Below are 15,208 nucleotides of genomic sequence, written 5' to 3'. Positions count from 1 at the left end.
AGTTTGTGAGTTTGGTGTTGTGTTGGTTTGGATATTGTGGGTTGAGCTTGGATATGATATGATGTGATGTGATGTGATGTGATGTTTTGTATGTATGCAGATTCTGGGTATATGGTTTCATTAATCTATATCGCTTTGTCAATGGTTTGGACAAGATAGGCAGTAGCTCAGAGACCAGCTCGAGCTGCGTAGACTGTCTTGCTGGATGATAGAGGTCAATAGGTGATATCGAGGCATCCCGGTGCCATACTGAGCTCCGTAGTATGAAGCTGACCTGGAAAATGGCCCGTCGACTGCTTGAGTGCACCATACAGACCTCGGGAGATCATTCTCCGTGCACCTCGTTGAAGAGGAACCCCCCAGACTGTTCGTCGGTCATCTTTGAAAGATCTTCAGGTAAAGAAGCTTCAACTAAGCTTCCCCCTTCCTCCCCTCCATAACCTTCTCACAAGCCTCCCTCACCTCCTTAACCCCCTTGACGCCCTCCCACTTATCCAACAACTTCGCAACCTCATCCCAATCCCTCTCTGCCTCATCCTCCTTCCCCTCCTCAAGCAACTTCTCCACCCTCCCCGGCGCCGCAAGCACCCACTTCACCGTCCCCTTCTCAGCCCTCCTCCTCTCGCCTCCCTGACTCTCCTTAACCTCCTTCATCCGTCTCTGTTGTTCCTCCCCTTCCTGAATCAGACCCCCCGCCGTCTCCGCCACAAACGCAATCGCCGGCCCCAGCGTCTTCGTCATCGTCAACGGTGCACCCCGATCATCCATCGTCCGCCGCATCTTCCCAATTGTCTCGACGGCCCTGATCAACTTCGAATAATTGTCATACACTAGCGCTTTCCGCTCACTGTCTAGCGTGCGAATGTCCCCAACGAGCGTGTTCTCTGCTTTCAGGACGGTTGATAGCGACGATGAAGCGAGGAGCTGGTTCACGTAGCGTTGCGGGTCGAAGTCCGGGCTGTCGAGTTCGGTTCCGGTTGTGGATAGTATAGATGGGCCGCTGGCGCCGGCGACCGTGCCGCTACTGCTGCTGCTGGAGATGTCGCCGGCGTCGGTGTGCCGGGGGATGCTGCGTGAGCGGCGCCCGTCATTGTTGGGATCCGCTGCGGAGGAGGGTTTGAGGTTGTAGTAATCGCGCAGGGCGGCGCGGTTGCGGCGTGGGTGGAGAGAGGGGGAGACGGCGCGAGCAGTGGAAGGGGTGGAGGAGGCGCTGAGGTTGTTGAGATTGTAGTTGGTGTTGAGGGTGTCGAGGGAGGGTCGGTGCGAGGATGTTGGCGTTGGGGAGTGTGCGCGGGATGAGGCAATTGAGGGGCGGGGGGATGAGAGGGTTGACATGTCGAGATTAAGATCGGTCGTAGATGAAATAGGTAGAGGAGAGGAAGACTATAGGCGCGGGTGTATCTTGTAGTGATTAGTGGAGGGAGAAGAGATTCATCAATGATCAACCCGATAAGGAGAGTTTGAGATGAGGTCCAGCTTGGCTGCTGGTCCGTTCCCCGGATTCGCTCCGCTCCGCACCGCATCGGAGCTCTATTTCCTACAGTAAACATTTTGCACTAGAACTATCTACAACACATCACCAATACCACAATTATGCACCTATACTCACCTTACACCTCTCAACTCATATTCTGACATCCATACACAATGACATCAAATACTCACACCCAAATAACAACCCACCTCCTCACCACCAAATCCCTCCCCGTCTCCCCCACCTGGCTCACCACCTTCCTTACCTCAACAACCACATCAACCTCACGCACCATCCCCCTCAGCGCCCTCACCCAAACAGCTCTCTTCCGCATCCTCACCTCCGACATCCGCGACTCCCTCAGCACCAGCAACCCCTCAACCCTCCTCCCCATCGACATCTTCGACCCCACAATCCAAGAACGCCGTCTTAGTGGCCCCATCCCACTCCAAGTCCTCGACATCGAAGACATCGGCACAAGTCTCTGGAGTCAAGTTGAGGCGATTGAGCGCGTGGAGAGAGGGGAGGCCATTTGGGGGAGGGAGATTGTGAGGACGGTTAATGTAGGGGAGGATAACGAGGACGGCGGCGCTGCCAATAATAATGTTAACGCGACGGATGCTGGGAGTAGCAATGGTCCGCATCGGCTGATTTTGCAGGATGCGGTGGGGACAAAGGCCGTCGGGATTGAGTTTGCTAAGGTGAATGGGATTGGGTTGGGGAAGTTGGCTATTGGGGCGAAGGTCGTGGTGAGGGATGTTACGGTTGCGAGGGGGGTGGTGATGCTTACGCCGGAGTCGTGTATGGTTTTGGGAGGGAAGATTGAGGGGTTGGATGTGCAGTGGAGGGAAGGGAGGAAGGAGAGGTTGTTGGCGAGGATTAATGGTGGAGAGAATGGGAGAACGTAGTGTGTGTGTCGTAAACGTTTTGAGATGGTAAGTGGGTGTTTATTGTGGACGATGGAGTGTCTAATACATGCATCTATACTAACTTCTGTTTGTGATAACAGGCCTAGCTGGTCGTTGAGACCGCGTGGTTCAACTCCTCCCACCCATTCTGCTTCCATGGCGCAACCATGATCGCCCGCAGCGCGTCGCTGGCCTTGCCCGTCTGTGCGTATGCCGCGGAGAGATCGATGGCCTCGAGGTTGCTCCGGGGAGGAACTCTCCTCGATGCTCGTTTGGTCGCCATCTCCGCAGGGTACAGTTCCTGCGTGGCGGACGCCAACTCTACCCAGCCCTGAGGTTCGTACGGCGATCTCATCACCGCTGCGGTGGCCTCGCCCACGCGTCGAGCATCCTCGGGTATGCCAGAGTTATCTGAGAATCCAAGGGTCGAAATGGCAGTCAAGAGCTTGATCAGCTTGCCGCGTTCGTGGATCTCAATGTCATCTCTCGTGATCATGTTCTGCAGATCGGATTCAACTGCTTCGATGGCATCCCTATCAGCGTCGAGGAGCGCGATGGCACCTAGGAGCGTGACAGCCCCAATGTGCTCTGGGTTCTCCTCAACACAGTCGAATAGTTGCTGGCGTGCCACAGCACGCTCTTCTTCTCCGCCCTTGGCCCACAGAACCTGTGCTAGGAGGCACACCACCTCCGGAGCGTTGTCCGCTTCTTGAAGAGCGTCACGGAACATGTCGATGGCGTTGTCCATGGACTTCAGGTAGTAGTGTGCTAGACCGGCTGTCAAATGCGCCGACAGGCGTAGCTTTCGGTTTGTCTCTGGATCGAACTTCTCTGCATCTTCCTCTCCAGACAGCATAAGGGCTGTCTCCGCCTTCTCTGCAGCTTCTTCGAAGTCGTGGCGCGCAAGGAGAACACGGGCAATGTCTGCATTGGCCTGTGCATAGCGGGAAAGGGACGACGCGGATTCTGTGACTTCGTATTCACTTTCCATTCCTGCGCAAACTAACCGCAGACTAGCTTCAGCGTCTGTGTGCTCGCCAATTCTTTCCGCCAGGAGAGCAGAAAGATGGACGAACGGAAGGTCGGACGGGTCCTGGCTGGAGAGCTGGTGCAAGGCAAAAAATGGCTGAATGAGTTGTGAGATTTCATTCGATAGTGACGAATCCGATAGGAGATGGTCAAACAAGCTCATCGTATACTGTTTCTTTGACAAACGGCTCGACGAAGTGGAGATATCAAAGGCATGCTCAAACAGACCTCTCGCTTCCTGAGGGTCTCCAAACAAGAGAGCCAAGAATCCTTGGCCCACCCAAGCCGGGGAGTAGTCGGGATCAGTGGACTGTGCCCGGGTAAAAGCTTCGTTGGCGAGCTGGATATCATTGTGAATAAGGTAAAGCGTTCCCAGATTCGTCCAGACTTGGGCGCTCCTGTCATTGAGGTGAAGACTGCGGACGAATGCATGCTGTGCGACCTTGGGGCTCATGCTCGTCGTGGCTACTCCAAGGGCGTTCCAGAACTCCGAGTTGCCGGCTTCGAGCTCAATGGCTCTCTTGAAGCATCGCATAGCTGCCTTCAGGAGCTTACGTGACTGCTTCTTGTTCTCGGTGTTCAGGATAGTCTGCAAACACCTGTAAGCCCGGTACTCGGCCCAGCCCAGGTTGTACCAAGCGACTGCTTGGGCATGGCTGTCCCGCAGGGAGACCTGAATGGCACGCTTGTATGCCAGGATGGCGGCGTAGAGGCATTGGCTTGTCCTGTTGGCAGTCTCATCCTCGGCTGTTAACGAAGATAGATAGTCGTGACCAACATTATCAACATCCGTCAGGATATCCAGGGCCGTAGGTTCCAGTTGAGTTTCAAGCAGGTCTCGTAGCTCATCGATCGGCAACCTACCCGCTTTCGACTGGACGTAAGAGAAGAGCGTACAGGCGTCTCCGATTCCTTTCCAAAGGTTGAACACGTCGACCCTTTCCAGAGCAAGCGACTTGGCTACCAGTAGAGCTTTACGTGCCAGCTCAATGCAATCATTATAGAGGCCTTGATCAAGACTCTTCCAGGAGCTCTCGGTAAGCGTTTGAAGCAGCGCAATGGCCACTCCGAATTCGTTAGGCCGCACCTGCAAGACGTTTTCATATCTTGCAATAGCATCCTCATATTCGCCAAGCTCTCGCTTGACATTAGCCAGCATGTATCTTGCAAACCAGATCTGTTCTTTGTCGGACAGGACATCCTCCAGTTGCTGTGCGTGCTCAAACGCCTTTGTAGCTGCGATGAATCTGCCAGAGTGGTGGTAGCTCTCGCCTAGACCAACCCAGGAATGGTAGTCACTCGGAGAAATTCTGAGCGCTGCCTGGAAAGACACAATGCTTTTAGGGTACTGCTGCTTGTTGATCTGCACGGTGCCCAGAGCTGCATAGGGCCAGCTGTAGCCCTTGCGCTTCGAACCCGGTGCGGGTTTGGCTTTCCCTGAATCGACAACTCGCTGGGACACAGCTTCAACGAGATCCCATTCCCTCTGATCGGCGAACGTCTTGGCGAGTCTCTCAGCTGCTTCGATCTCTGACGCTGACAGCTCAAATGCTTTATGGAAGCACCTGCGTGCTCGTGTCTTGTCCTTCTTGTAATCCGCATAGTAGAAACCCAGGCTTGTATATGCAGGGGCAAAGTTCATGTTTGACTGGATAGATGCGAGGAAGCTGGCGTATGCACCGGTCCGGTCTTTGCGCGCTGCTGGCGATGGGTCAATCTCCCACTGGCAGTATCCCACTCGGTAGAGGATTTCCGCTTTGAATTCCCTATTGTCGGACTCTGTTTCTTGAAGTTCTTCAAGAACGTCCTGCAGACCCTCCAAGCCAGATGCAATATCGCCGTTGAGTGCCCTACACCATGATAGCTCACCGCGGACTTTGATGTTCGTCGGGTCTCGCTCCAAGGCACGCTCCAGGAAATTGACGGCTTCGGAGTAATCCTCGTCAACCTTGAGAATCAGACCGATACCCAACAAACAGCTTGTAGATTTGGGTTCCCTCCCCAAGATCTCTTCGAAAATTCGCTTAGCTTCGGGGTGATGGCGGGGAGACTGGTAATAAATAAGCGAGTTCGCAAGCATTATGTTGAGTGCATCTGTGGTGTTTCTCAGATTGATGCCAGTCCTCTTGACAAGGTCCTGGACATTCCGAAGGCCTTTGCGACAGACATCGACTGTGCTGTCGTACTCTTCAAGTGAGAGATAGAGTTCGGCCACAACTCGATGAGCGACGATCGAAGTCGAAGATCCTTCAAGGCCTTCCACCATCAAGAGCAGATTATCTTGGACACCTAGCTCATTGCTCTCGCCATTGTTATTCTCGGACTCTTCATCCTTCTTTGCAGCTTCTTTGGGCTCTTTTTTCGGAAATGGTGACAAGTCACTAGCCAAGAATCCTTTCAGCAGCTTAGAGAGACCATCCTCAGGGAAGAATTCAATAAAGTCGTCCAGGAAATTGCGGTCCCATTCCGAAAATGTTTGGATATCTTGCCATTCTAGCACGATCTTCCAAGCAAGCTCGTAAGGGTGCTTGATAATAACCATCTCATGGGCAGCCTGCAATACTTCTGCTCGTTTGGCGTCTTTTTCATTTGCTGGTAGTACAGAGAGGGTGTCGTTCGCTCGCTGTAACAGCTTCTCTTCGTAGGTACGTCGAACTTGATCATCATGAGACCAGTTGACAAGTCCACGGTAAAGCTCCTCTAGCTCGCTCCGTTTGAATGCCTCTCTTTTGACCTCCAGTGTGACCTGATCGATCTTTGCGCCCAGTCGCGTACGTCGTTCCCCTATTTCCCTATTGATGAACTCCTTCTCCTCCGCCTCGGTCATTTCTATCAATCGGAGGTATGTGTGCGAGGGGTGGGGAACTCTCCCCTCGAGGAACTCGTAGAGCGGGCATGACGGCAGGTGTAATTCGAGGGCTTTCTTGTACTGCGACCGAGAACCATTCTTCTTCGCGAAGCCGACGTACTTGTCCACCAATTCTTGGCAGCGGTTTTTGTCATCTCTGTATTCAATTAGCGATTGCCCAGTTCCAGTGGAGACAAAATATCGAAATGTACGTTTCCGCAAATAGCTGGCCAAGTCGGATGACTGCGTCGCGATATGAATCTAGCTTGTGTGTTCCCTGCTTCTCAAAGAGGTTGATGAGCCCCTGCCACGCGGTCTTGTCGTTCTCTTTGACCCGGATTGCCGAAAGATAGGCTCTTTCAGCTTCGGTGTTTTTGTTGAGCTTATCTAAAGCTAAACCAAGGAAGACATTTCTATAAGGTGGTTAGACAGAGCAGCAGCGCCATAGGTATCGCGGGGCCGGAGCAACACACGCATGGTAGATCTGAGGGTCTTGCTGCACAATAGCTTTGGCTTTCTCAGCTGCAAGCTCGAAATCCTTCGCGTCGAGTGCTGTTCGCACCGCCTTCAGAGCGGATTTGCTTGACATTCTAGAGCAATTGCTTCATGGCCCGGCCTGTTGAGGCGAGATTCTGGACAGACAAAGTGGAGGAGCTGAGCGCCGGTCGAGAAAAGGCTGGCTATGTGGGGAAGCCCAAGCGGGTATGGATCGTATGGTACGTCAGAGGTCCGGTCGCTTCCCGTTATCTCCAAACGACGATGCTCTCTCCGCAGACTGGATTGATTCACTTTACCTTCTATAGCGGATTCTCCAGGCACCAGGGGAATTTTTGCTGGGCTGGACTGGTGTTATAGATGGTAAGTGCGTTTATTTATGGTCCATATCTGCCTTCACTCTCGTTAACTCTCCCTTTTATGGTTGGACAACCTGCTCCTGCAAGGTTAGCGCGGATTCCCGATCGACACCTCATTCGGTCCCCCGGCTATCCTTGCTGTACTCCATACTGACTCTCAACTCCCAGAATAACCTATCTGTCATCCGACCTGACTCGCTACTTTAAGCCGTATTAAGTATTCTCTGAGAGGCTGTGGACGTCTCTATCTACACTCCTTCTATCACTTTTGGAGCGTCACCGCCGTTTCATTGTTGCCTACTACCTTCCTTGCCACTGGCAATCATGGGCCCTCTTCGACTTCGAATTGATGGCCGGACTTTCAAGGACTCGCACAATAGAGAGATTACATTAAGAGGAATAAACGTGGCCGGCGAATGCAAATACCCAAAGAACCCTGATACACCGTCCTACGTCTCCGATAACTTCTTTGACGCCGATAACGTTTCCTTCGTCGGTCGCCCTTTCTCCCTCGACGACGCTCATACACACTTCGCCAGACTACGCAAATGGGGTTACAACACTCTGCGATACATCTTCACTTGGGAAGCGATTGAACATGAAGGGCCCGGGAAGTACGATGATGAATGGATAGCATTTACTGTCGAAGTCCTGCGTATCGCCAAGCAGTACCAATTCTATGTGTTTCTGGATCCTCACCAAGATGTGGTATGTTTCAAATGAGTATGCTTGCTTAGTTATAAGAGCCCTTGCTGAACAGGCGCAGTGGTCTAGGCTATCAGGAGGCTCCGGTGCGCCAGCCTGGACACTCTACGCGGCAGGCTTGAACCCGCGGACGTTCAAGAAGACCGAAGCTGCCCTTGTCCAAAATACATATGATATCCCAGCGGAGTTCCCTAAAATGATCTGGAGCACGAACTATACTCGACTAGTCAGTCAGACAATGTTCACCCTGTTTTGGGGAGGCCGAGACTTCGCTCCAAAGGCGATAATCAACGGCATGAATATACAGGACTATCTGCAAGGGCACTTCATTGCAGCGTGTCGGTATTTCGCCCAGAAGATTCATGAGGCTGGTGACATTGAAAATGAAGTCGTTATCGGGTGGGAGAGCATGAATGAGCCACATCGCGGGCTTATTGGAGTACAGGACATATCCGTGATTCCTCCGGAGCAACAGCTTCAGCTCGGCACATCGCCCACTGCTTTCCAAGCTATGCTGACTGGGTCGGGGCGAGCGTGCGAGCAAGCAACCTGGAACTTTGGCAGTTTTGGCCCTCATCAAACCGGCAGAGAACTTGTAGACCCTCAGGGTGAATCTGCATGGCTGCCGGCTGATTATGATGACCAAAAATACGGCTGGAAGCGCGACCCCGATTGGAAATTAGGCGAGTGTCTTTGGGCTCAACATGGTGTTTGGGATCCGTCGACGGACCAACTTCTCCAAAAAGATTACTTTTCCAAAAAGCCCCAGACCGGAGAGCCCCTAAATTATGACAGGTTTACCAATACCTATTTCATGGAACATTATCGGGCTTACAGGGATGCTCTCCGAAGCATCTGGCCCGAGGCCATCATGTTGTGTCAACCGCCCGTGATGGAAATCCCCCCGGACTTGAAGGGAACAGTAGATGATGACCCTAACATGGTCCATGCGGTACACTATTACGACGGACTGACGCTCCTGACAAAACACTGGTAGGTGAACTGCTCGATACATATTATCTGGTGCTGACAGGCACAGGAACCGACTGTATAATGTGGACGTGATCGGTGTTCTTCGAGGAAAGTACCTCACCCCGGCCTTTGCAGTCAAGATTGGGGAGACAGCCATTCGAAATTGCCTACGAGATCAACTAAAATTCCTCCGTGATGAAAGTCTCACGTACATGGGGGATCATCCGCTGATTTTCACCGAAATTGGTATCCCGTATGACATGGACGACAAGCATGCCTACAAGACCGGCGATTATAGCAGCCAAGTCAGTGCGATGGATGCGAACCACTTCGCTCTAGAAGGGAGCACAGGCAATGGCTTCACGCTGTGGCTCTACACAACCACGGTAAGCATTGCCGCCGCAATTGTCTTCGAAAGAGAATATGTCTGACCATTACTTGCATCGCTTCACAGAACAACCATGAGTGGGGCGATAACTGGAACGGCGAAGATCTGTCGATATACTCCCTTGATGACCTGGAGCTACCGAGTGGGAAACTTCTGGCACTGGAGGGCGAATCCCGAATGGACCCCGACCCTCATTCGCCCGCCTACTCGGAGAGTCAAGGCAACCCGGAGCACCAGCAGGTTGGACCCGATAATCTGAAGGACGCGCTGCCCACACCATCCATTACGTCAGAATATACCCAGTCCAATGCAGACAAACTGGGATTCCGAGCTGGAGAGGCATTCATCCGACCCAGTCCAATCTACACGTATGGAGAGGTCTTGAAGTACCTGTTTGACCTGCGTAACTGCACGTTCACCCTATCGTTGGTTGGCAGCAAGAGGATCCTGGGAGACGAGGTGGCAACGGAGATTTACTTGCCCGAGTTCCATTTCCCTGATGCACAAACCGTGGTGTCAGTTAGCAGTGGAGAATGGAAGATCGAGTATACAGAGATCAACTCGATCAAGGTGCAGCGACTCCGCTGGTGGCATATGGAAGGGGAGCAGGATATCAAGATCCAAGGTGTGAAGCGGAAACCCGGCGACCTGAGTAGTGTGTCGGCGGATGATTTGAGCTATCTCGAACAATGCCAGAAAGGCGGATGCATGGTGATGTAGATGGCTGGACCATCGCTATTGCATACAGGTATAGCATCTGTGATGACAATATTTTCTCAGTTGTTCGGATGGAGTTTTCGGTTTTACCACAATTTTATCAGTCACACTTGATTAGTCTACAGTAATTGTTCTCCTGCGCCTGTGTAATCAATGAAAGAGTAGCTATAGCCACATAAGTGCAGTTATAGTCCCTAGGTGGAAGACTTCAGCCGACTACTAGTATGTACTATGTGTTAAGGGGTAGATAAACTCCCCTTTTCTGTAGGGCGACGGAGAGGGGGAACGGCCTTATCGATAAGGCCAATCCCCGGAAGCGGTGAAGGGCAGGGCGACGTGTGAGTGGTGCAAGCCCCTCCCTGACCGCCTAGTCGGTGTGGTGATTGGAGCGGCGGCGCGTGGAAAATTCACAGTGAGCTATTTATGATTGATTAATGGTTCACCATTCTATTATTGTTGTTCCCCGATCCTCTTCGTCCCTTAAGGTACTTTCCTCACTACTGCTACTTACTTCCTATCCTATTCCGCTTCTGCATTCTTCCTTTCCCCCAGATCAACCATCAAACGAGATAGATTCGGGTTCTCCCGCTCCCCCTCAGCACAACAAGCACCCAGAGGAGAGACAATTCCTCATTTCCGTACTCGGAGCATTCCCTAGTTTCCCCGTGGTTGCTTCCCCCTCCTCATAGACCCTTTCTTTAGGCAGAAACCACATCCCCATTCATTCCAGAAACACCACTGCTCCGCCGAGCCGCAACTGCCTCGGAGGCGGTTGCCGTGTGTCGCCCACCTTTTCTGGAAGGCTGATTGCGGCAGCGTTTGTTATTTGCCCAACGCAGTGCTACCTGACCCGCAACGACGGATTCTCCCATCGGGAAGAGTGACCAAGGCTTTGCAAAGGCCTAGATCATGCCGGCATTGGTGCCACTGGAGAAAGTCGTGTGTTAAAATCAGTTCGCTATACTTATCCTTCGCTCGTCCCCGGCGGCACTAGTCCCGTCAGATCCTATCCATGGCGGATGAGGCAGATCTATCGGAGGGCCGCATGGCCGACATCATCCGTGCCCTTGAGCTTATCCATAGCCCCTCCTCGACAAATGAGCTACGCAGGGAGGCCTTGACCTTTGTGGAAGCCCAGAAAGAAAGCAAATCTGCAGCCCGTAATGGTTTCCTGCTGGCTTCCCCCGATCAGAGCAACCCCTTGGTTCGCTACTTCGGCTTGGGTCTGCTAGATCATGTCTTGCGTCACACCTCCTTTGAGGCTTCGGAACAGATTGACGCGCTGAGAAGCCTGGTGCTCAAGCTGGCGGAATCGGTACGGCCAGAAGATCCTCCGTATATACGCAATAAAATTCCTCAATTATGGGCCGAAGTCGCCAAACGGAGCTGGGCCTTGGACTGGAATGACATGGACGCCACGCTCGTTCAATTTTGGGGTGCTAGTCTTGTTCACAAGGAATTAGTGCTGTCGATTCTAGAAACCCTGTCCGAAGACATCTTCTACCGCGAAGACACTGTCTCTTCCCTACGCGGCACGGATCTCAATCGGGCTCTAGTGGAGATCTGCACCCCCCTGTCGGTCTTCGAGGAAATCCACCCAAAGAAGGACAGTGTTGAATTGCGCTGTGGACCGGAAGGCTGGCTTTCCCGCATCTGTGGGTTCCTGGCCGATTGTATCGGGAACATCCAAAACTCGAAGCAAGCAAGAGACTCTGCCCTCAAAGCTCTCGCGACCCTCAAGTCCGTCCTTGCATGGTCCATTCCCAAGGCAATCCTCTCTTCCAACTGCGTTCCTTCAATTGCCAGGGCTTTCACCTGTAATGACGAACAGGTATTGCTGGTAAGATTCAATTCACCCTCTCAAGGTCATGCGAGCAGCACGTATGCTAATGTCACCCAATCTAGGCCGCGGTTGAAGCTCTGCATGCCTTATACAGTCGGTCCAATGTCGACATCGAAGGTTTCCAACCACTTGTCCATGTGATGTACGAAACGGAGTCTTTGAACGTGCTGCAAAAACTCTACGAATGGTCCGTCGTTGGACCTGATGACGTCGATGATACACGGTATACTATATGTAAGAAGCTGTCTGAGGTATGCAATGAGACTGCTCTTGTTACAGTCGATGTCTACTAACCCGTCATGAACAGATGCTATCATATGTTGCGGGTTTCCTTGAGGAAAAGTCGTTTGCTCTAGAAAGCGTGCAGGGTCTTAACCTTCCGTTCTTTTTCCACCTCACCGTCAGCGTTATTCAAAACCAAAGTCTTACTATTTCGATTCCCGTTCTTCATGTGTGGTCTAAGTTAATCGCATCGGAGAGAATCGGGAATACAGACTTGGTCACCGGCCTTGTGCCCTCCCTGCTGAGTATTTGTACCGAACGATTGATTCGTTGGGAGTCTTTCCCATCTGATTCGGAGAATGCTACGGTTGTTTTCTTGAACGAGGATATTGATACTGTTCCCGAGAGACATGCATTCGTTGGTAATTATAGGCGTTACTGCTCATCCATCATCGAAAGCATTGTACAGAAGAGACCACAGGAAGCAATTCTCCATATCTTATCGGAAGTTGACTCTAACCTAGACAATCTCTACGCCGGAGTGGAGCCTTTCAGCGGTACGTATGTCTCGCCCGGGTTCGAGCTGTTAGCTAACTCCTGCATTAGTCAAGTCGTTCTCGAAGAATTCGATGCCGCTGATGCGTGCCGACACACAGTTTGCAGTCGTCGAGGCAACGTTGAAGGGATTCAATAAATGGGTGTCTGCGCATGGAAGGATGCCCCAGCAAGATGTACGAAACTCGGAACCAACCATCTCTGTCAAGCTAACACCACTCTAGGAACAAAAGCGGAGCGAACTAGAACAGATGTTAGAGGCGTGGGCTTTCAAGCTGATGCAGCGAAACTTTGAGGTTCGACTGACCTGCGCTCGGATGTTATGATTCAGGTTACCTAACTCATGTTACATTACAGGATCCAATCCTCAAGCAGCGGGTTATCAAGCTTGTTGTTGATATATCATCAAAGGCTCTCGACAAGACCCCCAGCTTTGCGCTCAAGGCTCTAGAGTATATCCTCATGACGCGTCTACCCGACCAGCCGGAATACCCAGTGTACTCCGAGTCTGTCAAGGAACTTCACGGCTTGACCAGTCATGAACTCCGGAGGTTGGCTATGCGTTACGCTGATTACTTTGCTGTAAGCGATTTCAGCTATGGCTCTAAGCACTGCTAACTGTTCCTGTCAGACTTTCTATGACATACTTGAGCCTAAGATCAAGGAGATCAGCATGGCCAACCGGGTAGATGACAAGCTCCAAATGGAACTGACTTCGATTCTGCTCATCATCATGTATGGCTCAATTACAACGTTTCAAGCGTTCTAGTGCTGACCTTGCAGGCAACGTGCAAACAACGTCGAACCGTATCTCCGTCAGTCGCGACTTGTGTCTTTCGTGGAACCCATCAAACACGCTTGGCAGGAAGAGGAGTTCCGTAATATGAGCTCGACATTTGAAGGCTTCTGCGTTATGCTCGGATTGCAGAGTGTCGGGCCATATATGCAAGCACGACAGGCGCCGAAAATTGAGGATTGGTCATCCGTGCCTCTGGATCCCGAGGGAAAGCTCATCCAAGAAGAGATGACCAGGAAGTTCCAGGTAATAATAACTGCATTTCTATCGCCAACGGATGCTAACATCTGAATAGCAATTGCCTTTGAGAGGCACAAAGACTATGTTGGCTGTTTCCTCGGACAAGCTCAAGAAGACAGATCAGGCGTATGAATTGGCCTGTAATATCTGGCATGACATTATCCCAACAATTTTGCCAACCCTACTGCAGCTTGTCAGGTAAGCCTTCTGCCCATCAGCCATAGATCTCCGGCTAACCACATACAGTAACGCACATGCCTTCCACAACCCGGAGAACTGGGGTGGTTTGCCTCACGACATGCGCGGGGTTGTCGAGCGTATTCTGACCGATAGATTTTGGCAAGCTGGCATTTCCACTGGAAGCCGCGACGAGTTTTATGCTAAGATCACGGCCTCGAGAGCCTCTCTTGAGGGATTTGCGTCCTCTGTAAGAGGCAAGATTCGGGCAGTTAGAGAATCCTGCTACTCCATGTTGTTCAGCATGAGTAGGCTGCGGGAGCACTTCTATGGGTTCGCAGAACTTCCTGGCCCCCTAGCCCAGGCGTTGTTCAAGGACTCCCCCCATCTTTCGTCTCATCAGTTCTCTGTGCTTCTAAACATTTCAAGATGCTTGATTGATGATTGCCCTGTCCGCTTCCGGTCCCAATTTCTGCCTCCAATGCTCTCCACCCTCTTCACAAATATCGACAAGAAAGTCACATCTGAGTGGGACGCCATTGAACGTCAGAAGGAAGGCCTCGGAGAAGGCGATCTAACTGACGAGATGAAATCGGAGAGTATCCTACGGCAGTTGACATACTCCGCAGTGATCTTTGTGGCAAGCCTTCTGGACCCGCAGAGAGGTGGTAAGTTTTCTCCGTACCATGGTGATTTTCATAATGTGTGCTTACGCCTTGTTTCAGACCCCGACGACGAGCCAGCAGATCCCAGCGTGCCACAGGCGGCACCGGCGCTCTCTGATTCGATCCGGCATTTTGTCCTTTCGTCTCCCGAAATCTTTGAACCTGTGATGCTCTTCTGTACCCATGCCCTCCGAATGCGCGATACGCGGTGCTGCAGTATCATCACTCGCGTGATTCGATCCATCCTTCAAGACTTTGCGCCTCCCAATGATACAGCAACAACCGTGACGATCCGCGAGTTCATCTCTTCCGAGGTGCTCAAAGCCTGCATCACGTCTGTGCACGAGCCTTATTTTGTTGACATGCAGAAAGACCTTGCCCAGCTCATCGCTTCGATCTGGATCCTGTATGGATCGTCCAGCCCGACCCCGCGGGCCGTAATGCTCAGTCTTCCTGGACTGGACGAACAACGGGTTGCTAATGCAGAGGCCGCTCTTATTCGTTCCTCGGCGGCGCGACAGCAGCGTGCGCTGATTTTGGATCTTCTGGAGGGTCTTAGAGGTGTGAGTATCGCCGAGCAGGGTAAGATTCTGGGCTCTCGTGAAGAGCGCCGCAAAGCCAGGAGTGCGCTACAGGAAAGGTACATGAGTACTGGTGAGATGGAGGGCCAGCAAAACCACAAGGTCGATATCAACGACGGACCGGACCTTGCCGGTGTCGCGGACTTGTTCGGTTAAAATATTCCCCTATAGATTCGATGCGGCGGCCGCTCATACGCAGGTCTTCCCTTGTATAGTATGGTGGCTTGACATCAT

At 52.1% G+C, this 15,208-nt stretch overlaps 5 protein-coding genes across 5 annotated transcripts; 3 read left to right on the top strand and 2 right to left on the bottom strand.

The window, feature by feature from the left end:
• Positions 1 to 202: 202 nt before the first annotated feature.
• On the bottom strand, positions 203 to 1,491 carry ASPBRDRAFT_586906 (COG1/VPS51 family protein). The gene has a single exon (XM_067627941.1). It carries the CDS (start codon positions 1,333 to 1,335, stop codon positions 412 to 414), a length of 924 nt encoding a protein of 307 aa, XP_067479342.1. The 5' UTR covers positions 1,336 to 1,491; the 3' UTR covers positions 203 to 411.
• Positions 1,492 to 2,434, top strand: ASPBRDRAFT_586907 (OB fold domain-containing protein). The gene has a single exon (XM_067627942.1). It carries the CDS (start codon positions 1,648 to 1,650, stop codon positions 2,380 to 2,382), a length of 735 nt encoding a protein of 244 aa, XP_067479341.1. The 5' UTR covers positions 1,492 to 1,647; the 3' UTR covers positions 2,383 to 2,434.
• Positions 2,435 to 2,485: 51 nt separating this feature from the next.
• On the bottom strand, positions 2,486 to 6,848 carry ASPBRDRAFT_30438 (SKI complex subunit tetratricopeptide repeat protein SKI3; the record flags this gene model as incomplete). The annotated part of the gene is made up of 3 exons (XM_067622780.1): positions 2,486 to 6,416; positions 6,472 to 6,672; positions 6,733 to 6,848. 3 exons carry the CDS (start codon positions 6,846 to 6,848, stop codon positions 2,486 to 2,488), a joined length of 4,248 nt encoding a protein of 1,415 aa, XP_067479340.1.
• Positions 6,849 to 7,437: 589 nt separating this feature from the next.
• ASPBRDRAFT_196208 (sterylglucosidase 1) lies at positions 7,438 to 9,898 on the top strand (the record flags this gene model as incomplete). The annotated part of the gene is made up of 4 exons (XM_067620961.1): positions 7,438 to 7,821; positions 7,880 to 8,811; positions 8,858 to 9,176; positions 9,245 to 9,898. The coding sequence occupies 4 exons, from the start codon at positions 7,438 to 7,440 to the stop codon at positions 9,896 to 9,898; spliced, it is 2,289 nt and encodes a 762-aa protein (XP_067479339.1).
• A 1,009-nt stretch (positions 9,899 to 10,907) lies between these two features.
• On the top strand, positions 10,908 to 15,130 carry ASPBRDRAFT_125710 (karyopherin MSN5; the record flags this gene model as incomplete). Its single annotated transcript, XM_067617813.1, has 11 exons — positions 10,908 to 11,735; positions 11,801 to 11,989; positions 12,046 to 12,517; positions 12,567 to 12,691; positions 12,740 to 12,811; positions 12,873 to 13,097; positions 13,147 to 13,250; positions 13,299 to 13,557; positions 13,607 to 13,749; positions 13,798 to 14,396; positions 14,454 to 15,130. 11 exons carry the CDS (start codon positions 10,908 to 10,910, stop codon positions 15,128 to 15,130), a joined length of 3,693 nt encoding a protein of 1,230 aa, XP_067479338.1.
• Positions 15,131 to 15,208: the final 78 nt, after the last annotated feature.

This window comes from Aspergillus brasiliensis (assembly GCF_001889945.1).
Source record: "Aspergillus brasiliensis CBS 101740 unplaced genomic scaffold ASPBRscaffold_6, whole genome shotgun sequence".
In the NCBI taxonomy this organism is placed as follows: Eukaryota; Fungi; Ascomycota; class Eurotiomycetes; order Eurotiales; family Aspergillaceae; genus Aspergillus; species Aspergillus brasiliensis.
This window is presented reverse-complemented; position numbering and strand designations above follow the sequence as displayed.